Source organism: Sander vitreus, chromosome 3 (genome assembly GCF_031162955.1).
Source record: "Sander vitreus isolate 19-12246 chromosome 3, sanVit1, whole genome shotgun sequence".
In the NCBI taxonomy this organism is placed as follows: domain Eukaryota; kingdom Metazoa; phylum Chordata; class Actinopteri; order Perciformes; family Percidae; genus Sander; species Sander vitreus.
In genome coordinates, this window is record NC_135857.1 from 14,001,236 (window position 1) to 14,028,303 (window position 27,068).

At 39.2% G+C, this 27,068-nt stretch overlaps 2 protein-coding genes across 2 annotated transcripts; both read left to right on the top strand.

The window, feature by feature from the left end:
* The first annotated feature begins 291 nt into the window (after positions 1-291).
* Positions 292-5,916, top strand: kcnk20 (potassium channel, subfamily K, member 20). Its single transcript, XM_078245208.1, has 3 exons — positions 292-682; positions 4,899-5,441; positions 5,912-5,916. The coding sequence occupies exons 1-3, from the start codon at positions 292-294 to the stop codon at positions 5,914-5,916; spliced, it is 939 nt and encodes a 312-aa protein (XP_078101334.1).
* Positions 5,917-10,867: 4,951 nt separating this feature from the next.
* On the top strand, positions 10,868-19,342 carry calm3a (calmodulin 3a (phosphorylase kinase, delta)). The gene is made up of 6 exons (XM_078246148.1): positions 10,868-11,096; positions 14,308-14,338; positions 15,074-15,217; positions 15,703-15,809; positions 17,291-17,426; positions 17,677-19,342. Exons 1-6 carry the CDS (start codon positions 11,094-11,096, stop codon positions 17,703-17,705), a joined length of 450 nt encoding a protein of 149 aa, XP_078102274.1. The 5' UTR covers positions 10,868-11,093; the 3' UTR covers positions 17,706-19,342.
* Positions 19,343-27,068: the final 7,726 nt, after the last annotated feature.

Here is a 27,068-nt window from a genome sequence, read left to right on the forward strand (position 1 = left end):
TAAAGATTGATTATTGAGCTGGTGATAAGCAGTAGCCATACACAGATCATTAAAGCCACTGTTAAAGCCACCTGCTGAACCAGAAGCAACAGGTAACAACACCCTTTGCATCGGGAAACTGTTGTTGTGTAAGTGTTCATTGCATTGATTAGAATGCAGGGAGTAGGTGGATAAAGTGAGACAGAGGGAAGAGCAGACTGGACTATCAATGTTCTCTTCTGTTCCACCTGTATACTGATGGTGTCAAACAGCTGAGCAAATATCATCCATCTTAATGCTGTTGCTTAGCACATGACTTTAAAGCACACCAAGAAGAGAAAGCGTCTGCAGTCTTTACAAGTGACAATGAAGAAAGATTTCACCTGCTGCTGCCCATCCCTTATCCCTAGCAGGGAAACTGCTTGTTTCTACCTGCTATGTGTGCTCATTGCTCTTTACATGCTGGCTGGCGCTGCCATATTTTCATCCTTGGAGAGACCAGCGGAGCTAAAGGCCCACCAGCTCTGGGAAAAGAGGCTAATAGACTTCAGTCATGAGCATAACATAAGTTATGAAGACCTGAAATCTCTGTTGCGCCACTATGAGGAGGCTAGGACTGCAGGAATCCGGACAGAACGAGGCAGAGCCCTATGGGACATTCCAGGTGCCTTCTACTTTGTGGGAACTGTAGTTTCCACCATTGGTGAGTCAAGATGTTATGGGAATTCTGTATTAAAAATTGCTACGGGACCGTTCGGTATTTATGGAATGGACCACCGGAGGAAAATCGGGGAGGGTCATGTCTAATTATTCTTTGTTGAGGGGAGGGTCACCCAACGTTTGTATTCATGAAAAGAGCAACATTTCTAAAAAAAAATGTAGCTCTGCCCCCTAGCAGATGGGTCTGACCGCAATGGCAGAGATGGCTGGGGGGGGGCAGGAGGTGCACTGCCCTCCAGGTGGCTCAAACGTGTAATTGCATTGTTTAAAACATTAGTGGATATTTTATAAATATTTAAATAACACAAAACAACTAAATGGTGGTAGGTAATACATCAGATTTCATATACTGCTTTAGTAAAAAAAATATTACCTGGCTGACGATGGGAGCAACAGGACACAAAAAACGAAACTTACTGTTGCACTAGTCTGGACATCTTGCCATGCCAAACTTGCAATAAAGGTTTCCTAAATGCCATGTATATAAATGTGATGTCAGCTTACTAATTGATTGTGGGTTTTGTGTAGATTTGGACTTTTATACGTTTATTCCACTTTGTTAAACGGCGAAGTGGAGAGGCCTCGTTCACCTGTTTGGAGCTGGCTGGTGAATGTGACGCTCGTATAGGCCTTGCTGGATACACAGTGACTCTGTTTGTGGATCTACTGATCGCTGTCAGATTACAATGACTCGTGTCATTGCATTACGGCAAAATACAGATCTTTTTTCTCAACGTGTCTTAACGTTTTATGGTGTGAACGCGCTTGGTTTCTGCGTTTGGAGAGGCATCTCAACAGACTGTAGGTCGAACACTGATTATTCAGCTTCGGCACCTTTACCTATGTGCTAAAATATACAATGACTGAGGAAGCCTAGTGTAATGTAGATAAGGGGTAGATGCTCAGTCTAGGTGCTAGTTATAGGGTTATCACTAAGTTCACGCAGGTGTGTCGGCCAGAACACCACTTAAGGCCAAATATCTCACAAATAAGTAAATGAAGAGCTGAGAGATGTTCTTTTTCCGTTTATTTCTTCCTGGTTCCTTTGTGTACATTTGAGTGTGAGTGTGGTTTCTATAAAAGAGAGGAACAAAATACAAATGAATAAAGGAAACATATGTATACACTCATTCCTTCTTACGCACTAATATACATTACCAAACATAAAATAAACAATAGTCAGCATATGGCTATATATATATCTTAAACTCCAATAATGTAAGCAGAGAAAAGGGATTCAAACAGTTATTATATGGGATTCTCATAGATTTTCTACCATCCGTTAAGTTACTGCTAACGTACACAACACTTCATGTTGTCTATGATACACTTAAAAGACTAAACTGAACAGCTTGATGCTTTTATTGTGAAAATCCCTGACCGGATGTTATATTTCATTCAAGCTAGCAAAGTCTCAATAGAGAAGCCTCAATAGCGGCACAGATAACACTATTTAACACCACTTATTTCTTATTTTACTCAACCACAAAGTACTGAACAATCCTAACAACAAGTAAAAAGTATACACGTTGAAATACAATGTTACATATTTTGACCCGACGTACTGAGTCGGGTGAGCCGAAGGTGATAAACTAGCTTGAATGAACGTGGCTATAATTAGCACAGTGGTTGCGTAGCGTGGCGACCCTTTAAACTCCTAACTCTCATCCACATCAAATAGCAGAAATAAAAGCTGGTTTAACAAAGAAATGCATATCACGAGTGATGCAGCAGATATACTTACTCTTCTCATTTACGCACACTCTGAAGAAATATGCTGCTCACAACTACAGTCCAACTGACCGACTAACTATCTTACTGCTTATTAACTGTGTGACGTCAGCTATAATATACCAACCAGCACATGCTTTGGCTACTCTATTACAAGCACTGAATAAACGAGAGTAAACGTGAAACACAAAACACAACATGGTCAACTGCACTAAACAACAGCAACACTAACACAACTTTTGGGCCTTTTCTACACCTAGTGCCAAGTCCATAGCAACCAGTGTTAATTGTTATTTCCCAGTGTCCTTTGCTGAATGGTCTCAATGTTTAATTGTTTTATTTCGTATGAATACTAGTTTACTAGAGGAGTAACTTAGTATTTGAAGTAATGCAGTAATGCAGGAAGTGTGCATTTAGTTCCCATGCTTATTGTGTTTCCACAACAATGTTAGTGAGTAAATCTACTGAAATGGCCACCACACCATAACAGAGGAGTGGGATGTGTAAGATGAGAATGCAGAGGTTAACTCATGTATGTCATGACTGTAAAAAAGTCAAAGGCATCTGTACTTCTTTTATAAATTTAAAGTTATATCCAAGGGAAGTTCATTCCTGTTATTCAAATCATGTTGGAGGGTCATAGAAAAATTATTGCTGAGAAGGGCAGGGTCAAGTCTTTTTATCTTAGAAGCCACAGAACTTCTCTGGTGGCCCCTTAATTAAATAACAAACAGTCCCAAATTCATGTCATAGTTATGTTACGGTTGTTTTTCTTTAAATCACCCCACAATCATTGGTGGATTAAAAGATTTCTTTTCTTTTAAATTTTTTTTGGGGCTTTTTTGGCCTTTATTCTGTAGGACAGCTGAAGACAGGAAAGGTGGGAGAGAGAGTGGGATGACATGCAGCAAAGGTCTGTGGGTCGGATTCGAACCCCGGCCACTGCGTTAAGGACGGAGCCTCTGTACATGGGGCTCAGGTTCTACCAGGTGAGCTCACAGGGCGCCCCTTCTTTTCTTTTTTTAATGATCAATCTGTCAAAATTGCAACTTGAACTATCACTTTGTCAGTTTTACACTTATATGTAAAACTGAAAGTTACATTTTAAAAGACACACTGTGTAAGGCATGCCCCATTGGTGAAGGCTGTATCATTCTGACAGATAAACATATCAAAGAGGCCAATTGTTCATCATGTCCTGATACAGAGGGGATCCCTTGACAACCAATCAATACCATGTCCAAGTAACACAAATCTATCACAATTACACACAATTTAACTATGAACCTAATTAGACAGGACATATAAAGGCATATTGATTTGGATAGGCCCACAGGGAGAGGTGTTTGAAACTTCACTAAAATCCATTGAAATCCATATATAACCTACAGCTATAGAGGACAAACATTTTACTAATTTAACCAGCCTTGTCTCTGAGAATCAATTTACAGCCTTCCATTTGTATCCACTATCTTTAGGCACTCTCTATCACTGTGGAAACTGAGGGACAGAGGGCACTGAGCCCTGATCAAGTTCTGTTTATATTAACAAAGGTTTTTGTTTCCCAAGACCAAACATCATTTTCAATATGACTCACGACACCCACATTTGTATCCTCTCGCTAATTAACTGCCTTTCCTTCCTTCCTTTTAGAACACTGTATTTATAAACTATATTTATTCATAATGGGTGGCTGGAGTAATAAAAACAAGACTACGAGTCTACAGCTAAGACAGCTTGGCAGCTGAGTGGTTACAGCACACAACCGCAACGTCACTAGTTAGATTCTTGTAGTCATTCCCTGTCTACTCCTTTACTGTAAAACTGGTAGAGGATAGAGTGGGTGTCTGTCAGCACTGAGGGAAGCCACAACCTTCTTTACTTGGCGGAAGTGATTACCGCTCTGTGGACTGCTGACGCAAGAGTAAAGTTATAATTCATGGAAACCTGGAAACAGAAACATTTAAACATAGACTGAGTCTTTGGGTTTTCATGCACAGTGTTTCGTGCAACAGTTGTACACATTACTTTGATAGGAAATCAGTGAAGTTGTAATTTGACTGGCACACTACTTGTGTTGTTAAGCACACTAACTAAATCATATATAGGCCAGAATATACCAAAATAAATTAACAGGGAATGGATGGCCATTTGTGTTGAGAACACATTGGTCTATTATAGCTTTCTGATAACCTTTTCATTTATGTTTGATAGCTTTTCTTAATATTTCATAAATATTTTTTGCATCTGTTTTCCATATCTTCTTCTTGCTTATCAACTCAAAATGCAGATTATTTTTAGATTTAAAAAGTACACAGTTAAACTTCTAACATCCTTAAAAGGAAGACAAAAATATGTTCACTTGTCATACACTAAGTTAGTGTAAGACAACACATTTCACAGTGGTAGCGATACAATCCTCTGTGCAAGGACACTAATATAATGATAACCTTAAGTGTTTCTCTTAGGTTTTGGAGTGACGGCCCCATCCACTGTGACGGGGAAGGTCTTGCTTGTTTTCTATGGGTTGCTGGGCTGCTCGTCTACCATACTCTTCTTCAATCTATTCCTGGAGAGAGTCATAACATTACTGAGCTTGCTGATCTTTTGGTGCCACAGAAAAAGAATGGGACACAGCGGACAGGAGGGCCGAGACAATGAAGATAAAAGAAATGGAGAATGGAAACCATCCGTATACCAAGTCACACTCATCCTTTTTGTTGCTGTCCTGCTGGTTGCATGTGGTGCCGCCTCTCTCTATTCAGCCATGGAGGGCTGGACTTACATGGAGTCCCTCTACTTCTGCTTTGTGGCATTCAGCACAGTGGGCTTTGGGGACTTTGTTAGTTGCCAGAGAGAGCACCATGAAGGCACTTGGGCGTACCAGGTTGCAAACTGTCTCCTGATGCTCTTGGGAGTATGCTGCACTTATTCCCTCTTTAACACCATCTCTGTGATCATTAAACAGGGACTGAACTTGATGCTGAAGACACTGGACTGGATGTATGGTGGTATCAACCACAATAGGCTGCAACTCCGACCACTGTTTAAACTCTGTTTTACTGCTTCTGAGCCACCTATATTTTATTGTGAAGATGACACTTTGCGTGGACAGCAGGTGCACGCAGTTTCCAGTTCAGGCCACAGTATGATGTGGCACTCCTGTGTTCCCAATGCTATTGGTAAATGCCTTTGTGTTGAGGCTCAAGTGGAAACAGTGTGCCAAAGAGAGATAGGCAGTGGGATCTCTGCAAAACAGGAGCAGGATAATTGTTCACATGAAAAAAATACAATCTATGCTAGACCACTGCCAACTTGCCTAAATTAAAGATATTTCTGAAAATATTGACAACAAACACAGCAATAGTAATCTGTAGTTTTCTTTAGTGGTCAAAGGGTTAAAATGTTGTCATTATGTTGTCTATCTCAGATGACTCAGCTTCAAGATGTGACATACTTTGCTTTGTGTTTTCTTCAACAGTCTAGATTTAGATTAAAATGTACAGAATGTATTCCATTCCCAACCCTTTTGGTGCCTAGAGGAGATTTATTATGATTATACCAATAGGACAACTTCAACTTTAACTATTATCCTGCAGGTCACAGGAACACACTGATGACAATGAACCGCAAAAGTCTATAGTCAAAGACATAAAGAGAATAAATACAAGTGAGTCAGCCTTTGCGATGTCTTCATTTTAAGCCCCTTATAGCCCACCAGATAGTAAAGAAGGATTCTATTAAAACACTGATAAAAAGTAATTACACTAAGACATTCAATCATTAACAACTGGTCAACATGAGTCATCAGGAAGTTTCTAAACATGCCTGTCATATAATTGTGTCTGCAATTATTTGTGTACAAGATCAAATTGGACATTACAGCCATGGGGAGATTGTGTGGAGTAGTAATTTGATTGAACTTCCAACACAAACTGTTAACAATCACTTAAAACACAGGTTCTGGCTTAAGGCCCTTGGCCTGTATACCCGATCAGTAATCTCTCCATGGAGGGAGGCTGAAAGAAAGTGTGTATGAGAATTTTTAAACATTCATCTTATTGTAAAATCAGTGACAAGCAACAATGTCTACTTCAACCTCATGGGCATGCAGGTTTCTTTTGTGGCTTGTTTTTATTTATTTTTTTATTTATTTAACCTTTATTTAACCAAGTAGGCCATTTAGAACAGATTCTCATTTGCAATGGCGACCTGGCCAAGAATAAAGCATTAATGTGCAAGACAACATACAGTTTTACATCCAATACAGTACAAAAATACAAAATACAATAAGCTACATAAAAATACAAATTAGGTAGGCATTACAAAGCCGGCACAAAGTGCGGTATAAGTCAGTCGATGGATATGCGAAAGTGATATGGTAATAACACAATATAAATAGACAGTCTATATGAATGTTGAAATGTAGTAAAGAGTCAATATACAGTTAGTGCAAGTTGTTGTCTAGTTAGTGAGGTAGATCAATAGATTGTAATAAAAAATTGTACAACAACAATGGTGGGAAGAATAACAGTTGAGCATGCCAGGGCAGATGGAAAAGTGCAAAAGATCGTAAACAGATATGACAGCAGTGCAGGTGAAGATGTGCCAGACAGGAGCCCAGACAGAAGTACTTTAAAGGCAGTTATGGCATTTTTCCATTACATGGTACCTGCTCGACTCGCCTCAACTCGCCTCACTGTGCACCCGTTTTCTATTGCAGATTTTAGTACCGTCTCAGCGTGGCTGGCTAAACTATTTAAAAATGGCAGGTTTGTTCAGGACACCCCCCTCTGTCGCTTTCACGTCACCTTTTGGTATCGACTCAGCTCGCTTGGAACCTCAACTGAGGTGGTTCTAAAAAAAGTACCTGTTAGCAGGTACCAGGTACCCTTTTTCGTAATGGAAAACCAAAAAAGGGGGGGTGTCTGCATCTTTGTAAGAAAAAAATCCTTAAAAAATCAGCCAAACTGTGCACAGATGACAGTAGAGTTGCCAATAAAATGTTCATATGCTTAATTGTTTCTGTGAAATCCTGTGTCGATCTATCCATAGTTTACACTACACTTGTTGTCTGAGCAGGAATCATGCTATCACCTATGCAACGTCTCCCTCTGCTGGACGGCCTTAACTCACATGAAAAAACAAGTATACTTGCAGTAACAGTATAATGAAATGTTAACCTGCACAAATAAAGATCTTGTCCCAAGTATGTAGAGGGCTTTACTCAGTGCAATGTTCTTGTGTTTTAATAGGAAATTGCTTCTGGTTCAAGAGATTATCTGATCTTCATATGACCTTGTTTAAAAGCAGAAGGTAGTATTACAATACACTGTATTGCTGGTTTCCAATGCAGATTGATTAATAACAATAACAATAGCCATCCAATTATCATTATCATCATTATTGTAACTGTACAGAAATGTATATGATTTAAAAGTGGCAGTGGAGTAGTCATATAAAATTATGGGGTGATTATAATGGACAAAAGGTGAGTTTTTAGTAGGTGCTTTTAAGCCTTGATGTTGGTGCCCTTAGATCTAGAGGCATACATTCCATTCAGCAGTTTGGGTTAGGGACTTCTAACTAACTAACTAACTAACTAACTAACCAACCAACTGCAGATGGCAGCTTCACCGTAGGTAAGTCTTAGTCCTAGTTTTTGGTAGAGTTAGCAGTAATGGATCTGTGGATTTGAGGGCTCTACCAGCAATATTTGCATAATAATTTGCCATTTTAAACTAAATAGTCAGGGACAAGCCCATGAATACAGTTAGAGAAAAGGTACTATCATCTTAACATGTATCTCAACTGAAGCCAGTGCAGAGACTTTAGAACATAAGTGATGTGAGCTATTTTCTTTTCTCTCCAATTAATCACTTTCAGCAGCGTTCTGCATGAGCTTCAACTGACTCTCCGCCCTGTCTGCCTCTTGTGTTGGAGCTTTCCCTGCAGGTACTGCAGGTGGGCGTGGCAGAGGGTCATCAGTAAAGTGGCAGCTCCTGGGTTTATTAGCAACACTGGCAACACCTGGGACCTATGTGGCCAGAAAACCCTCTTGAGCTCAGTTGCTGGCTCTCTCCTTCCTGTGACATCAACCTGCTTTTTGATTGCTACTTTGGTTTGTGTTGCTGCACCGTAGCTTACACACTTCACATACGCATTCTTTCACTCATGCACCCACGTACACTACTGAACTTACTGATTATACATGCCACGGCCAGTATATTTTTTTTGTCTTGTGTTATTCTTTAACTAATAAGTAATTTAATTGGCTTGGTTGTGTGTATCTCCCTCTTTTGTCAAGGCCGTTATGCCACGGTGAGGACATTTTCCCATTGGTTAATAAACTAGCGACAACATGGGCGTTATATATTACACTGGACATTTTACAGAAAAAAATATTTGTAGATGACGCTCCATATCCGTAGAATTCCTACTTTGATCTCCCGTTGCGGAGCCTAGGTGAGCTGCACCACGTTCTGGCTGCAAGGCAGCCGCCGGAGTTTACAGTTTACAGAGCCTCATTAACCTTAACAGGTTCCATATAAGAATTGTATTTAAATCCGAAATATTGCCAAATAGACGTTTTTGCTTTTTGCTTTAAAACCAAATCGTCCGCCGTTGTCCTGTTGGTTAACGCTCCTCTTCACTCCTGCTTCTCTGTGCTGTGAATCCGCTGCTGTACAGCGCATATACTTGGAGTTTATAATGAGAGCTTCCATTGTCCGACATAAGTAGGCCTATTGATAACACCCTTAGTATTTTATCAGTTGTTTTATTTTATTTGATGAATGTGGGTGCTAATATGCTAAACTAAATGAGTTATTTTTGTAAAAACTAAATGACGATGCAGGCGGTGGGCAAGCAATGTATTCGTGTATGCCTTACCACCGTGTAGTCTTGCATTGCCAGACCTATGGTCTCGCGAGTCCACACAGCATTCCAGGATGGGAGAAAAACGTTCTCTGGTTTATTGGCATTTCTTGAAACCAATCACAATCGTCTTGGGCAGCGCCAGGTGCCATACGGAACTACGGCACCTCTGCAAAATAGCCTCGGAAAAGAGCTTTTGGTGGAACGTGTACATTCAAAGGTTGTTTTAGTCATGCAAAAGAAAACTCAGATTGGACAGATAGTCTAGGTAGCTGTCTGGATTTACCCTGCAGAAATATGAGAAAAGGTTAACCGTAGTCCTCGTAAATCGACCAAAGTTTAAAATGCCAACACAAAGGAAGTCCAAGGCAACGGATATCCGGCCTAAATGAGTGAAATCCGGCGGAATTTCCGTCGGCAACGGAGCAATCCCGGAAGTGGAACGTTGTGGATATAGACGTGTAGCACTGGAAACACTGACTACCACGGCAAGCCCGATGGCCGTTTGGCCAGTTTGTGACAGAGACCTCTGAACAATGCACTGCAGTAGTTGAGCATACTCTCAAATAAAAAATTATGCACATGCTCCTCTTTATCACTGGGAGAAAGAAAAGGCCTGGCCATGGAAATATTCTTTAAATGATAGAACTCTGTTTTAGTTATGTTGCTTGTATGTAGCTGGAAAGTTAGGCTGCAAAATTGGGTGATATTAACAGGGTCGACAGTTACAGTATATAGAGTTGGGTGTCATCTGCATATCAATGAAAGTTTTTTTCTATGGGCCAAGGTGAGGTTTCAGTCTGTGATGGAAGATGTGTAAAGCAGTGATTTTCAATGCGGGGTCTGGCCATCTGGGGACTCCCAGGGGTCGGTGGCCCTCTGCCAGGTGGTCTGTAAGTTTCAGGTTCATTTATTTAAATTGTCATGATATATTTTTTTATTTTACATTAGGCTTCATGGTTCAACGAATATTTAATTTTTAAACTTATAATAGTTCATAGAATACTTTTTTTAATCTAACAAATCTATAACTCTAAGAATCTGCAAATATGTTTAATATATCTGATATGTCTAATATTGTTCTATCACCCTTCTCTTATGGTGTAAAAGTGTAAAAAATAAGCTACATCAAATTATTCCATGGGCCATACACAAGGGGTATATTCTATATCTTTAAGGGTCCTTGGCTCTAAAAAATATCACATAATTCGAATAGTAAAAAATAAAAAAAAAGTCATTATCCTACCAATCGAATGCTAAAATTACTATTCAAATGTGTAATGAGGAAATTATTGAAAGAAAATAATGAAATGGGAATACAGAAAGGAAAAAAACATTTCCGGAATCAGCAACCCTGACAACTGACATTGTCAATCTTCCATTGAGACGTGGGGTATTTTTGCGCGCTTCGTTTATATAGAGCAAAACAAATTGTGGTATTACACTAGTAATGTAGTTAATGTATATTGCAATTAAAACACTTTCACATGGGAAGTGTTCAGTATTTTGGCAATGCGTTGAGTGGGAGGGCCAAAGCTGTACCGGCGGAGGGATACACTACTCAAATTGAGGCATTGCACACCGGCGTCGCTGGATTGAGGTTTCCGGGGCTACTCTGGTGCAACATAAGGATACAGTCTTCACAGATATACCGAACCATATGTTGTAATAAAGTGTGATATCATTTAAGTACTTAATTAGAGTAACTGTCTTCGAAGTAAGGTCAATACAAAACCTTACATTGGGCGTTTTGTCATCTTCACGGAGCTTGAAACGTCAAAGGGACAATGGTGAGTAACGTTAACGTTACAGGCTAACCGCTAGCAACGGTAGCTAGATCGTTAACATTCATTAACGTTACACTGCTTTGCGACGGTTTTGAAATAACGGCCACCAAGTAGTCGTTATTGCATTAAAGAATACCCTCCACTAGTTATATAGTTAGTAACCTAGTTTAAAACTCCACCCAAGCTAACGATAGTTTTTTAATGTTTAATGCTAGCTAGCTAGCTAGATAACTGTAGTAAACCATGCGGTGTATTGGCACATAATGATACCGATATTTACTTGTCAATTAATCACGATGTTTGTCAGTGTTTTTTTTTTTTTTTTTAACGTCACTCAGCAGTTGAATGATGATGAAAGAAAACTATTGTCTTTAATATTATCTGTCATCTGCGCAATATTATATGCACGTCGTTTTGCGAGAGGAAGGGGACAGCCCATTTCCTGCTGTAACCGTAATGTTATATTAATCATTTAACGTTAGCTGATTTGCTCAAGTGTTTGCAAATTCTGTGGTTTAACCTCCATGCTCGGATCAAGGTTTGCAGCGTTTTTATCGTTTGCTTTCAGTCGAGAGTAGGCGTGGTGGTGGTGGTGAGGAGGTGCTGGGTAAAAATAGACCGTCCACTGTTAATCTTTCAAGTCACAGATATCTAAACTCTGCCTAACTGTCTTGCTAACTAGCTACCATTTCGACATCCCACATAAGTTGCTGCAACATGCATAGTACCCTCTTGCAGCAATAGTGCTTTTAATACAGCGAGACATGCGCAACAAGCGAAAAAGGTTTTACATCGCAACCAATTGCGGTTACGTAATAACACAGCTCACAGGTTGTAGTTTGCAGCTCACCGTTAGCAACAATTGTTTGTCATATTGCATGGAGATTATGTTGCAACATTTTGGACTGTGTTCTCGAAACACCACCATGACAGCATCTCCTCCGTTACGTATTGCACCATAACGTTGAACCGCATTCTGCTCCTGCTGAATGATCCTCTTTGCAACCCCTCCTTCCGCGCCTCCCTTCCCCCCGCATTGAACCAAACCATGCTTGGTGCAGTAGGCTGTCAGGACCTGCAGTGCACCCTCCAAAATGGGTACTAAAAATATAATAAGCCATATTGTGGCACTATAAACGAATCCCTGCCCCTGTGTCTTACCCTTAATCTTTCACTACTCTTTTTAATCCTTATTGTGCATGAACAGACACATGGTCTTTATATATGTTAAGGAAACAAAAATATCCTATTCAGTCACATACTGCCTAAACAGAATGTGCGTGCCTTGACTGTGATTTAAAAATAAATAAATAAATATCACCTGCAGCCTTTGTAGTTTACTGTACTGGACATGAGAAAATATGATATGATCTCTTGTTTACTGATGAGTTGAAAAGCAACAATTCTGTTTTGCTAAGCACCTTTCACAGCAGCTGAACAAATCCTCTTAATGGCGCCATGCCCTGATCCAGACACGGCTTGCTTCAGAATCAGCACCTCCGAATTGGTTGGCAGTGGACAGAGTGAATACTCTGCAGTCTTGCTCCTTCCTTTTTTATTCCCCCCCAACCAACGCGGTGACTCATTGAAATCGACTCAAGCTACAGCAATGTTAGCTTTAATCTCTATGGTTTTGAACAAGCAAGGGGTGGTTAGAAACTAATTTCTTGTTCTGTGGTGCAATCATGGACACAATGGAAACAAGATGTTTGTTTATATCATGCACTAGCTCTGCTATATGAGTTCAATTGATTGCTTAATTACAACTTTTGGTTATACTCAAGTATGAGCACTAATACTATATTGTTGTAGGATTTATTGTATGCAGCAGTTAAGTTCTTGTAATGCCTGATCATGCCAGTTGTTTCTAAGTCATCTGAGCATAATTTCATGACAGCATGAAGGACTACACACAGACACAAAACAGCAAGCACTGTCAAGCAACAGTTAGCACAGGGGTTAGTCTATGATGATAAACCGAGCCTCACATCTGTTCAGTAAAAAAGATACTAAGAGGTGGCTAGTTGCGGTGATATTCAGTGTGCTACTTTGGCGACCCTGTTCGTGTCTCACTAATTATAGCAGGCGTGTGTATTTCGGGCTGTGCAGTATTTATACCCGTCCCTCATCACACTTTCTCAGCCTGAAGTGGGCATGTTGACTGACTTAGACAGGCCTGGTAGGACCTCACGAGGATGGCAGAGTGACGTATCAGATGAAGTTGAAAAACCAATTGTAAGAATGCAAAAGTAAAACCTATTTTAAGAGATTTGGCTAACATTGGCACACAGATCTTATCACTGTGGGTTTGTGTAAAACAGCAATATGTGTTTCTCTTGATAATAAAAAATAAACCGATAAACTAATGTGTATGGGGTTCCACTTTCTGCAAGCAATATGACTGACTATTCAATTACTTTACTCCAGTAATGCAACACGTTTTACATTTGAGATTAAATAGAATACAGGTGTCCAAATCTTGTGTTGCATAAAATACTAGTTAGCCTAAAGCTACGTCATAGGCAATGACTGGGCCCAGATGTCAGGTAATATCACAGTCTGTTTTGAATTAGTTTGTTTAGAGTGCATTTGCATTCACATAGATCTGCATACTGATTAAACAGTGAAGTCTGCTGCAGGTGTTCCTACTTAGGCCTATCCAAAGCTTTCATTTCTACAATCGTAGTACTGGAAGATTAACCCGAAATAAAGGCATGAAAGGTGACTTGAAAAGTCTGTAGTTTCCTTCTTCACAAAGAACAGCAGCTGTGTCAGTATGTGAGTTTGCAGCGATAGAAAAAAAGAAATCACTCAGACACTCCCTTAACAACTTACTCATGTAGCTTTATACATATTGTTTGGAATCAGTTGAGTATTTAGGAGCCCATAACATCTGTTGTTTGGGAGCATTACGGTTTCAAGGAAATGGACAAGGGCTATCACGTTGGATGGAAAAAACAATTTAGTGTCGGCAATCTTTCGCCTAATTTTGGTAATGTTACATCTCTGTCTCTTGATATAGCCAAATAGTCATTACTCATTTTATGTCTGCCCTAGCGTTATGATTTTAAAATTTCAACTAACCAGCTCAATTTAACATGTGACTGCTTTTCCAACACACACACAAATTGCATCTGTCTACAGAACAAAAAACATTATATGATGATGAAATAATTATCAGTGTTTTATCGATGTCTTATTCTTTTGTTAACAGGCTGATCAGCTGACTGAGGAGCAGATTGCTGGTGAGAGCCTACCTTAACCATGTTTGGTTTGTTTTAGGCTTAGCGGCTCCTTACGTTATGTTTTTTTCCCCATTTTCACAACATATATTAGTTTTAGGCTAACCATATTTCAGTTTTTTTTGTTATTTCTTAGGTTAAACTAAAGCATTTTAACAGTATGGAACTTTTGCTGTAGTGAATTGTGGATAAATCAGAAAGTTATGCAAGTGCCTTAGCTAGCTAACAATTACCTAACATTAGCTTACAAACAGCTAACTTGTCCTCTCTGGTAGACAGGTTGCTAAAATAATCATTTTACATGATTAAATGTAATATTTTTAGCTATAACTACAGGCATTTTGTTAGCGTTTCAGCCCTTGGTTACAAATTGCATTCCCCATGCTTACAAAGTATGACGTGTTGCGCTCTGTCTCTAAGCTGGTGGTTGACGTGGTTAAAATGAAAATACTCGCAGGATGAAACTACATGGAAAGCCCAAAATATGGACATTTTTGGAATTGTGCAACAGATGCACAAGTGTTTTTTTTTTTTTTAACTTTTGTATAGATCAGGGGGTCATCAGTCCAGCGCCCCACATGTTTTGTTCCTTTCTAGCATTAAATTAGTCATGCACAGACTCTGTTTATGCTTAGCATGTGTTTTCTGTTCAGGCCGCTTGAAAGACCGCAAGCGAAGTGTCTGCATAAACGTGAACGCTTGTGGCATACTCACTGTGTTACTCCTGTAAATGTACAGAGTTCAAGGAGGCGTTCTCGCTGTTTGACAAGGATGGTGATGGTACAATCACTACCAAGGAGCTTGGGACTGTGATGCGCTCTCTGGGACAGAACCCCACTGAGGCTGAGCTGCAGGACATGATCAATGAGGTGGATGCAGATGGTGAGGAAAAGCAAAACGAGCGAGAAAATTATACTTGTTGAAACTTATAATTACTACAATTTTATGGGTAATCTTCATGTCAAATGTTTCTCTTTGCCGGAAATAAAATTACTGGAAAGTCTCACCAGTATATGCGGTGTGAAGCTATTCAGGGTATCAGTAGAAGCACACAGCTTTTTAATTACTATCATGAAACTCATGTCATGCTTAAGAAATGTGACAATTTCTGCTGGTGGCTGTTGTTGTCTACCACATTACCCCTCCCTGTTAGTTTAGTGATAATGCTGTATGCTTTAAACTTTATATGCATGTACGCAGATACAGATTCCTTGGATAAGGTCAAATTGGCCAGTAGTATCTGCAATGCAGATGTATCGGTTGGGCTGTAAGTCCTCTTGGATTTATATGCTTAGTTTATGAGTACTTACTTGCTGACCAAAGTAACACAATAACCCTCACTTCTTTCTATTTGTATGACTGTGTAGGTAATGGTACAATTGACTTTCCCGAGTTCCTGACTATGATGGCCAGGAAGATGAAAGATACAGACAGTGAGGAGGAGATCAGGGAAGCGTTCAGAGTCTTTGACAAGGTATGTTAGGACGAGAATATTTACTAACACCACTAACTACCTCGGATTTTGCCACAGATGTGTATATCCTTGGGATGGCAAGCTACCCACGTTTCGAAAAGACAAAACCTGTTCAAACCCCTTCATGTAATAAATTCTTGTTTGGAGAGTCATTTGTACATGGTATTGAGCTGTAACAAAGGTCCCGGTTTTATTTATTTTTTACTAGCACTTTGGTCCATTAAAAGGCTTTTCATTGATGTTCCTCTGCTAGCTGAATGACAATGTTAAGCATGCTAACATGCAAATGTTTAGCATTCAGCTGTAAGTACAGGTAAGGCTAAAGAAGAGATTGGAGTTGAAGAGAACGGTAAACTCTTGTACTGAGAATACTGTAGAGATAATGCAGTAATACTGGCTTAGCCGATGTAGAACACCATAGTAGTAGGGTTGGGTACCGAAACCCGGTTCCACTATGGAACCGGTTCCTACGCAAACGGTAGTATTCGGACCGGATTAGAACGAAAATGTTGGTTCCGACTGAAATATTTCCCCTCTGTCGCTCCGGACAGCAGCAGACTTTTTTTTTCTTTCTCCCTTTTCCACCGAGTGGCACACGTGCCCGCACGCGGTGTGACGCGCGTGTCCGCACTATTCTCAGACATGCAATCACTGCTGATAGACGGCTTTTTCTACACGCTCCGAAACGGACGTAAAAATATCACACTTTCTCTGTAGTCTACTGTTAGCTAGCTATCGTAAATGTAGGCTACTTTTAAAATGCCATATTTTCCCTCTGGGAAAAAACGGACGTAAAAGCATATTGACCATTCACTGCACGTGATCGCTAGTAAACTTATTACACTTGCTCTGCTAGTCTATCGTTCAGGACAAGACCCTGTAGCCTGGTGGCGGGACAGCCTCCCCAAATTGTCTGCCCTTTCAAACTCCTACCTGTGTGTCCAGTCCTCTTGGACACCACCTGAGAGAATTTTCTCCTGTGCAGGACATGCCATATGATAGGAGAGGTGTTGCATCTTGCCAGAGAAGGCAAATATGGTCATTTTTCTGCAAAAGAACTGCTAAAGTTTGAAGCTGGTTGCCATACCAACTCAACATTTATTTTGTTGTTACTTGTTAATAGTGTAACTGTTATTTGTTAAATTATTGTAATTATGTGTTAGGTGACTTAGGTTTACTTATTATATATTTAAGTACTTTAAAACGTTAATATATTGTTCAATTAAAATAATTTTCAATAAATTAAAAAAAACTCCATAAAACAGCCTTTCTTTGATGTCATTTTTCAGTTTTTCAGGAATCTGTTAAGGAATCGGAATCGTTTTAAAAGTACCGGTTTGGCATCGGAATCGTAAAAATCCAAACGGTACCCAACCCTAGTAGAGACACTGAAACTAACTTCAGCGTTATTCAGCTTTTAGCTGCTATGTAAAATGGTAAATGGAGACAATAACCATAGTACTTCTGTTGGCCATCGGCAGGATGGGAACGGCTACATCAGTGCAGCCGAGCTACGGCACGTCATGACCAACTTAGGGGAGAAGCTCACTGATGAGGAGGTGGACGAGATGATCCGCGAGGCTGACATTGATGGCGATGGTCAAGTCAACTATGAGGGTGAGATGTTCTTTTTTGGTTGTCATGCCTTTTTTAGTGTTGCAGATGATAAAAGTAACACTAATTACAACCCTGCAGCTGCTTGTGCATTTTTCTTTTTGTCACTTGACTTGTTTTCACTACAACATAATCTGTGTGTTTTGTGACATCAGTTTAACCGTTTCCTGTACCAAAAGCCTTAACAGCTGCAAAAAGAAAAAAACACTGTTTGCATCTGTCATTTAAACATTGTTTCCTGTGCTCTTCACAGAGTTTGTCCAAATGATGACTGCCAAGTGAAGAGAACCCTGAAATTTCTCTCAAAGTTGCTTGTCCTCCTAAGATCACTGTCTTTTAAGAACCAAAAAAGGAACGATTATCAAACGATAAACAACCCCCCTCCCCCACCCCCCCAAAAAAAACATAATCACTTATTTGTGGAAATCAACAATTTGTGCTTCAGTACATCCAAATACTTCTACGGTATCTGTTTAGCAAACACCAACAGAGTAATCCCTAGAGAAGTGAATGGACCAAGCTTTAAGAGGGCCGAAGCCCTGACTTCAGACCAAGATTCTGCTGAGTCACTCAGCTCCCGATTTTTAATTTAGAGGAAAGAGCAACACTGAAAAGGCAGAGGGATAGGAACCCATGCTGCAGTTGGTATAGAGAAGTTGGCTATTTAATGATTTCCAATATTCAACCAAGAACTCTAAATACTGAATTGAGTACTCTCCTTGCATGCATCCTTTCTGTGGCGGTCTCCTGTCACAACAAGGAGGCTCTGATCCCATCAGAGGTAGTGGTCAGGCTGTGTACACACTGGAGGTATATACATTACTCTATAGCTATATATCCGTAAAATTTGTGTCACTATTGATTATTGCAAGAGCATATAGTTGCGATGTCGGGCGTTCATTGGTGCTCGGTTGCAGTCCTTATACCTTGAAGACTTCAGACAAGAACGAGAGACTGAAAAGTGCTGATGGTGTTTTCCTCTTGGGGATGATATTGTCTTCTTTTGAGTTGGGGGCTTTACATTGCCTGCAGCCCTGTTTGGAGACAGTAGTATGTTGTATTGCTCCAGGTGGATTATTGTGAAAACAACACTTGAGGACTGCAGTTAATATATTTGTTCTGCAATCGGATATCCTGATGATACAATATTGATGTAATGCTTTATAAATGTGTTCTCAAATATTAATGTATTGATGACAAACTTTGGTCACCAAATATATATCGTAAAGTTTGCATTGCCTATTGATGTAGTAAATGACCTGTGACATGTTTTCTCTTTGGTTTTGAAATGTGCCATAATACTCTAACGCCTCAACCTTCTTGCAAGACTCGTAGTTCATTAGAATATAATAAATCTACTTAATATAATAACAAAAATACAAGCAGTTGAACATATTTGCACTTTGGTATAAACCATATGAATATTAAAAAGGTTTTGTTTTAAAAGAAGAAAAAGAAACCAAATGTCACTGTTGCTGCTGCTGTAACAACTGCTACACACTCGTTTCTCGTCCTTATTGGTGTCTGATCTTTGATTTCTAGTCCGGTGATTCAAACTTCAATCTGCTTGCTGTTTTACGCCACGGAATACATGTATATTCACAAAAACTACTAGTGGTAGGGGTGGTGTGTTTTAATTTGGGTTTTTAGAATGGGACTTTCAGATAGGGATGAAATGAGGTTGTAGCAAAGAATTCAACTTTAGAAGTGAGATTGTTCAGGTTTTTGAACAGTTGGCTAAATTTGAGAAGCGGAGGTATCTTGTGATTTCCTCAAAGCACGAAACTTAAATACTGCTCAGCTTGAGGCGTTTTAATTCGGATGTCGGGAAGTAAATGGACTGTAAACTTCTGAAGGTATCTCAAAAATGTAAAGATGTGATATATTTTCCATAAATCAATAAATTGAGCTTTACTTCACCTGCATTTCACTGTGATGCTTAATCTGACATGAACCTATTTTACATGCATCCTTTTTCTATTGGTTTAAAGCCAATGCCGTTCATAAATGCCATTCTGCATTATCACACTATATCCTTTCCCTGCCAGTGTCCCTGTGCCAGAAACGAACACTAATCCCATCCAGACAATCTTAGATTGGGTGAGGGCAAGTCACCCTAGCCATTTAAACTGCAGACACTATCCCAGGCACAGGCTATAATTAGAGGCTCATGAGATTGCTACAGGAGCATGTGGTAATCCAGGTCAGCTAGGGTCATGACCTCTCATACACACACACACAAACTTAATGCACACAAGAAGCCTTCATGGTGACCGGCAACAGCCAATGGGACGGGGAGTTATCTAGGGCAGGTAGATGTGTGTCCACATGCAAATCGTTTTGTTAAGTAGATAAGGAAAATGAATTAAGAAACAGGAGCGCTCTCAGCAGAACTGTAGCATCAAAGGCAAGCGATTATCTCTCTATGGTTGTGCAATGGCAGGCTGGAGATGCTCGATGCTGTTGCTCCTGGCCGCTGTGCATTAATATTGTCATATTCATTATAGATAAAAAATGTTAACGTTATGCTTGTTTCATCAAATGCACTTTAATTATAAATCATACATGTAAGGAGTGCTAATAGTGGGGTGTTACAGAAGTTATTTGGGCATCAGTTATTTTAGAGAAAGCCTAAAATCTCATTTTCTCCAGGGGTGGAAAGCAACTAGGTAGATTTACTCAAGTACTTTACTTTAGTAGGTATTTTGGTGTTTGGTATTTGGTGTACTTTTTTGAGTAATTTAATTTTGTGCCACTTTATACGCTCTAAAAGTTTATTTATACTCTATAAAATGTTTCTACTTTTAACTCCACTACTATTTGACAGCTATAGTTCTACATTGGTACATACACAATATATGATGACTATACAGTTAGATGCAATATTATAGATTAAACCACCCAACAGTATATACAGCTGTCCACCTCAACCAATGAATGTACCACTTAAATGATAATGCAACAATACTTTGGTCCTCTCATATGTTTTGTTGCTAATACTGTGCTTTTAAATTTTGAATGCAGGACTTTCACTTGTAATAGAATAATCTTACAGTGTGGTATTGCTACTTTTACAAAAGTAAAGGATCTGAATGTGAATACTTCTTCCACCGCTGATAGAAGTGGTGGAAGAAGTATTGTAAAGTACAAGTACTACACAATTGTACTATCCACTACAGTTGGCCGCAAAACTATTTTTTACCAAGCTTCCGTTCCACCACACTTTTATCTCTAATCAAATACCTTTGACATATTAAATGTATAAAGGTCAAGTTTTAGACACCGTACACACTGTGGCCCATAAAAATGTAATGAAACCACAAACAAGCATATAGTAGTAGCAAAGGATTTGACCATGACTTCAACACTAGGTGGTGGTGGTGTTTCAATGTCCTCTAACTCAACTGCCAATGCCTAATTTATGACAAGTGCACCACATACAGTGGCAAGAAAAAGTATGTGAACCTTTTGGAATTTCATTGTTTTCTGAATAAATGTGTCATAAAATGTGATATGATCATCTAAGTCAAGGGTATTGACAAACGTGTCTAAAATAATAAACAAATTCTGACCTTTCATGTCTTTATTGAACACACTCATTCAACATTCAAAAAGGCAGTGGAAAAAGTAAGTGAACCCTTAGAATTAATAACTGGTTGAATCTTAGCCCATTCTTGTAGATGTAGTGCTGTGTGGTATTTCCAAATAGTTCAATCTTAGTTTCATCAGTCCACAAAACATTTTGCCAATACCGCTGTGGAGTGTCAATGTGCTCTTTTGCAAACTTTTGGCGTGCACCAATGTTCTTTTTAGTAAGCAGTGACTTTCTTCGTGGTGTCATGCCGTAGATACCCTGCTTGTTCAACGTTTTACGGATTGTAGACTCATGAACAGAGATGTTAGTCAGTTCCAATGATGCCTTCAAATCTTTGGCTGTCATTCGGGATTGTTTCTTGACCTCATTGATGAGTCTTCGTTGTGCTCTTGGTGTCATTTTGACTGGGCGCCCACTTCTTGGTAGAGTAGCAACAGTCCCAAAGTGTCTCCATTTGTAAACTGTTTGCCTAACTTTACTGACTGGTGAATTTCTAAAGTCTTTGAAATAACTTTGTAACCCTTACCAGCTTTACGTAAATCAACAATTCTTGATAGGTAGATCCTCTGAAAGCTCTTTTTGGCGAGGCATGGCTCACGTAAGCGTGTTCTTCTTGTGCAGCGCAAACTCCAAAAGTTTGAGGGGTTTTTATCAAAGTAGCTGTAGTCCACACCTCCAGACTGCAGGTGTGCTAAAACCTTTTTCCAGTTAGCTTTTTTGAGGTCATTAACTCAAGGGTTCACATACTTTTTCCACAAGCACTATGAGGTTTTTTTGGTTGTTCTCAACAAAGACATGAAAGAATGTTGTGTTATTATCTTAGACACATTATGTTTGTCAATACCCTTGACTTAGATGAAGATCAGATCACATTTTATGACAAATTTATTCAGAAAACCATAAAATTCCAAAAGGTTCACATACTTTTTCTTGCCACTGTACAGGGATGCTGAGACAGGAAGGAGACAATAATACCTATAACTGAAAACAGCTGAATGAACAAATTATTTTAAAACTAGTTACATTTTCAATGAATTAAACGCAGCTTTGAAGCAGCCAGTTCTTAAAATGCAGGTGTGTGTGTGTGTGTGTGTGTGTGTGTGTGCACAAATTGCATTGTAACTTATTCATGTGTTTGCTTAAGTGAACCACACCCACTACCCATAACTGCATAACCGTACACTTTGCAATGTAACCTAAAGTAGTTCACATCTTCATCTTCTCCGCAGCGCTGTGGTGGAGGAAGGTCTGGCAATACGAGACTATCCAGTATCTTTCTTAACCACTCAGGCACTGGAGCACTCCCTCTTTTAGTATTTTCTGGAAATTTGTAAAGAAGGACACACAAATCAGCTTTAATTCACCGCAATAACCACTGGATTGAAACTAGATGTTCTTGTACATGAACATAATACATGAGACACATTTTTAATAAATGCAAATATCTGATCACTATATTGTGATAGTTCTTGATTATATGAGTTTATGAAAAAGACCATTGACAAATCAAGTAATGGATTATGGGATAATCCTACACATTTTTGCCTGAATTTTAGAGACCTCTTAAAATAAGATGCGCTTGTTTTCTTCTAAAGCCGCATTTATGTTTTCAACTGTAGTTATCACACTGTCCAATGTGCCTTTTCTACAATTGTCACACCATAATAAGCCCTGTGGTAGAGCTTTGACTGTATAAAATGTGTTTTCATATTCCTGCACAAAAGGTCAAAAGTAGTTGAACTTGTCTTCCTATACATTTGACATCCAATTGTGGTTTCCATATCTAGTTTAAAACAAATTTGACCTTTCCAGTTTCATAGAGAATAAAAACTTCCAGCTAAAAGCGTGTGAGGCTGTGCAGCCTTTGCAGGTTTCATTGTACTGCATCACGTAAAGACTTCTCTACAGAATACTTGATAAGAAATTTACATTCTTGTGAAGAACATGATGATCACAACATATTCCAGGAACAAATCGACTGAGACGATTTGTAATGCATACCATTTTATCATATCACTGACATTTCAGTCTTTGCTGTGTGCTATCACTGCCTGATTGCGCTATGATGACTGTAGTTCCCTATCGCACAGACAAATACTTACACATAATCTGATAAACATAATATTCTGTCAGTTTTCAAAATTAAAATCACTCTGGGTTATTATAACCTAATCTTCATAAAACACAATGTGAAGATTGAAAAAATATTGATGGTATTTCAAATGAGATTATGGATGAGTCATCCCTGGAAAACAATGAACTTCAAGTGGGATGCTCGAAGAAGAAATTATTAGGTTAAAGAAAATCCTCCTGTGGCCTTTAAAGGTTGGTTCTCAGAGCATTATTGCTCTATCAATACATCAGTGCTGTGTTTTAAATGGGAAATTCCCATCAGGACCATCTTCCATATACAGACCACTGTTTTGACCTCGGTTTGTAGCCTGCATTGAACTTTGCTTCCAGTGATGTTAGACCCAGGCCAAAATACTGTAATAGCTAAAACTAAACAGATGCTGAAAACTGCTAAACTGTAGTTCATTTTTTGTGTTTCTTTTGTGTTCAGCACCAAAATCAACTTGAGAACTTTTAAAAACATGGACTGGATGCACGCAGAAGGCGTTTTACAGCTGACAAAAACAATCTCAACTCAAGGTCCAGTTACTCGCTTGTTCTGGAGCTTTCGACCATATCACACTTCATCAGTAGATGGAGTTTGCTCTTGTTGAGCTTGAATGAATGCGTCATCTAACCCAATATGGAAGCTCTCAAGCATAACAAAAAGTTTAAACATACAATTTCATGACAATTTAGCTTAATCTGCTGATGAAGACCATGAGGTACGGTCAAAAGCTCCAGAACAAGCGTGTAGATACTTTGGACCTTGAGTTATGATTGTTGTGTCAACTGCTGTTTCTATGGTCCAGACTGAACTATAGTGGAGTAAAGCTCATCAAACAGTTTACTGACAATAACTCCTGAATATACATGTAGCATCGTGGCTAATTTAAAGACAAGAGTGGTGGTAAGATGCAGTGAAAGAGAAGTGAAAACTTCTTACTTTCAACACTACTAGAAAGGGGAACCACATATGTATGTAACCTTTTCTATTCCTGTCTTAAAGAGCAGGGAAGGGCTGACATGATATTCCACTTTGGTATAGTGTTGTTTCTTTCACGTTGTGGCTTAAAATGTAGGCCTACATCTGCTTAAGGGTTCAGCAGAAGTAATCTGGTATTTCATTTTATATCTCTATCTATAATTCATGGATTAGAATATTTCTAAATCAATAGGCTTCAAATGAACTAGACATACCCTGTGTTTTCTGACCACATCGAAAGGATAGTTTATACTATAAGTGCTCCAAATAGCTACAAAAAACCTGCCGTCATAGCTTCCTACTGGCTACATCCCACTACCTCCAATATCTCTTCCCAATCATTTTGTATCTTTTGTGTGTCTTTGTAGTCTTGATATAATTTTACAGAAATGTATACGGGGGGAAAAAGTGCAAACTTTCAGACAGTCTCTCTCATAGCGTGCATTGTGTGGCATTTATTGTTTGTATACATGAAAAGTGATGGAAGTAATTGTTTGAGGAATGAAGAAGAAAAGGTCAAGCTTTCACACATCCACACACCTGGCCAATCGCTGCATGAAGTGGCTGGGCTTTTAAAGGATTTAGTCAGTGTTGCAAAAACTGTCAGATGCATTTTATTTAAATATCCCTAAAATATATTTTGTCTTTGGGCTTGTGCTGTAAAGAGAGAAACTCTTCAAAGTTTGAACATTAATGTATATGCCGTAGACTGAGTTTGGTATCATACTTTTCATTTGGTATTTGGGAAGTGTAGTCTGAGACGTTGTCCATGCCAGCCAGTGTAGAAAGAGACTAAGCTCCTGAAAAAAAAAGCAGAGCAAACATCCTCAAATTCCATTATGGTTTGAATTACACCAAACAAGGTAAGTCAATACAGGCCTGGCTCATTATTTCTGTATTATAGGTGCCTGTGTATTGTCTACAGGATGGGGAAAGCCCTGTCTTGTTGTGTTTGGATTTCCACTGTACCATATCGGTCGTGTGTTATTTAATGCCTATCAAATACTGTACGTCTAAAAAACAGTTTAACATGTGGTTTTGATGTAATTTCGTTTAATGTGTAGACGTTGTGTTATGTCACACTGTAGACAGATCAAAGTCAAATGGATAGCAGGATGTTGCAAACAAGTCACATTGGAACAGTAATTTCCCTAATTTTACCTGTTTTACCACAATATAGAACATGAGCGGTTTAAATATATATATATTAGAACAAGAACTGCACACCTAAAATGCTGTATTACACACATATACATATAGCAAGCTATCACATTTAACCTTTATTTATTCAGTGAAGGTTCACTGAGAGGTTATTGTTGATTACAGTTACACATTCATACCTGGAAGCTGCCCAGTACAACCGCAGTCTGATCTGCTGGCTACTGAGCAGCTCCACTGGAGCACCTCAGTAGTGTTAATGAGGGAGGGACAAGCACTGCTCTTTCACTTTCCCCACCCAGATTTTATCCTGTCGGTCTGGGGATTGAACTGTCAACCTCCCGGTCACAAGCTCGCTTCTCTAACCTTTACACACAACCATTACACATAAATACTGTGTATGGAAGGATTCAGTGAGCATGGAAAACAAACTTATACTGTGACATCTTAAGTTGCTAATTTTAATGGTAAGCATATGGCACAGTTCAAAAGAACTGTTGATAGAAGCTCAAACAAACCCAAAGTATTATCACTATGTCGCGCACGTGCGTGTGTGGTCTCACTGTGGACATTGCAGCATCTCTGTCTCCATCTTAAGTCTACACACTCAGAATCTGCTCTGGCTCATTGAGCAGGGTTTACCATATGAACGTTAAACCTGTTTTGTGTCACTGGTTTCCTGAATGTAAAAACAAACACAAAGAAAGAATTGACATCCTGGAATGTAAAAACTCTCAGACATCATGAGAACATGTGCTGGCTAATTAAATAATTTGGTGATTAACATTTCCATGACTTCTGGACTTGATACTTATCAGAAAACGCTCGACAAATATGGCAATCAGACTGCGTACTAAAAAAAAAAAATGCATCAATCTTACTTAAACACACACACACACACACACACACACACACACACACACACACACACACACACACAAAACAGTAGGAGTTTTTCAGATTTGAGTTTCTACTTTATATTCAGGTCTCTGTTACCACTAACATTCTGCTTACAATAAGGGATTAAAGTGTCAGATAAAAACATCCAAGACCGAAAATCCCTGGGCTCCACACATTTCATAATCTGGTGAAAACAGTCTCATGTGATTATCCCACCATCTTCCAGTAAATTATGACTTTAAGATAGATGCACAAGATACTGGTTCTCTTCCTGAAAATGATGACATTCATAGTTCATATTCACAATAGCAAGCAGATGCCGGTGCTTTAAATACCAGAAAACAAACCAAAGGCTGACGTGGGACCTAATAGTGGATAGGAGCCTGGCTTTCTCTGGGATTTGGAGGAGGAAATAATGCGTAACAGACCAAGCTCCAGAGAAAAAACACACACCCATGCACGCACGCACGCACGCACGCACGCACGCACACACACACATACAAATAATAGATTTTGTTTTGATTAAGTGACTTGTCTTTTCCTTCGTTGCAAGAACAAATGAGCTGGAACAGAAAGTTACAATGCCCTATCCATTCACCCATCCATCCATCTATCCATGTATTCATCCATCCATTCACTCATTCGTCATTCCATCACAGTCACCACACCTATTTACTCTTTAACAACATACACATACACCACACACAAACAGCGGCTTTTATCGTAAATCGATGCTTCGCTGTACTTATGGTAATCTGCTAATGTATCATCATTAAAACTTCAGTAAATGTACCAAGTGTTATGATATCTGTGTCTTGGTAGCTTGTTTACAAGCTGGCCTGCTGGTATGAGGAAAGTTAGCAAGTATGTCTGCTTCTGTTTTGAACGTCCATGT

What these genes read in the sequence shown, in the direction of transcription:
- kcnk20 (XM_078245208.1), top strand. Translation starts at nt 292, where the DNA reads ATGACTTTAAAGCACACCAAGAAGAGAAAGCGTCTGCAGTCTTTACAA. An exon ending in AACTGTAGTTTCCACCATTG is followed by an intron (nt 683 to 4,898) that starts GTGAGTCAAGAT and finishes TGTTTCTCTTAG; the next exon opens with GTTTTGGAGTGACGGCCCCA.
- calm3a (XM_078246148.1), top strand. An exon ending in CAATGAGGTGGATGCAGATG is followed by an intron (nt 15,218 to 15,702) that starts GTGAGGAAAAGC and finishes ATGACTGTGTAG; the next exon opens with GTAATGGTACAATTGACTTT. An exon ending in TGGTCAAGTCAACTATGAGG is followed by an intron (nt 17,427 to 17,676) that starts GTGAGATGTTCT and finishes TGCTCTTCACAG; the next exon opens with AGTTTGTCCAAATGATGACT.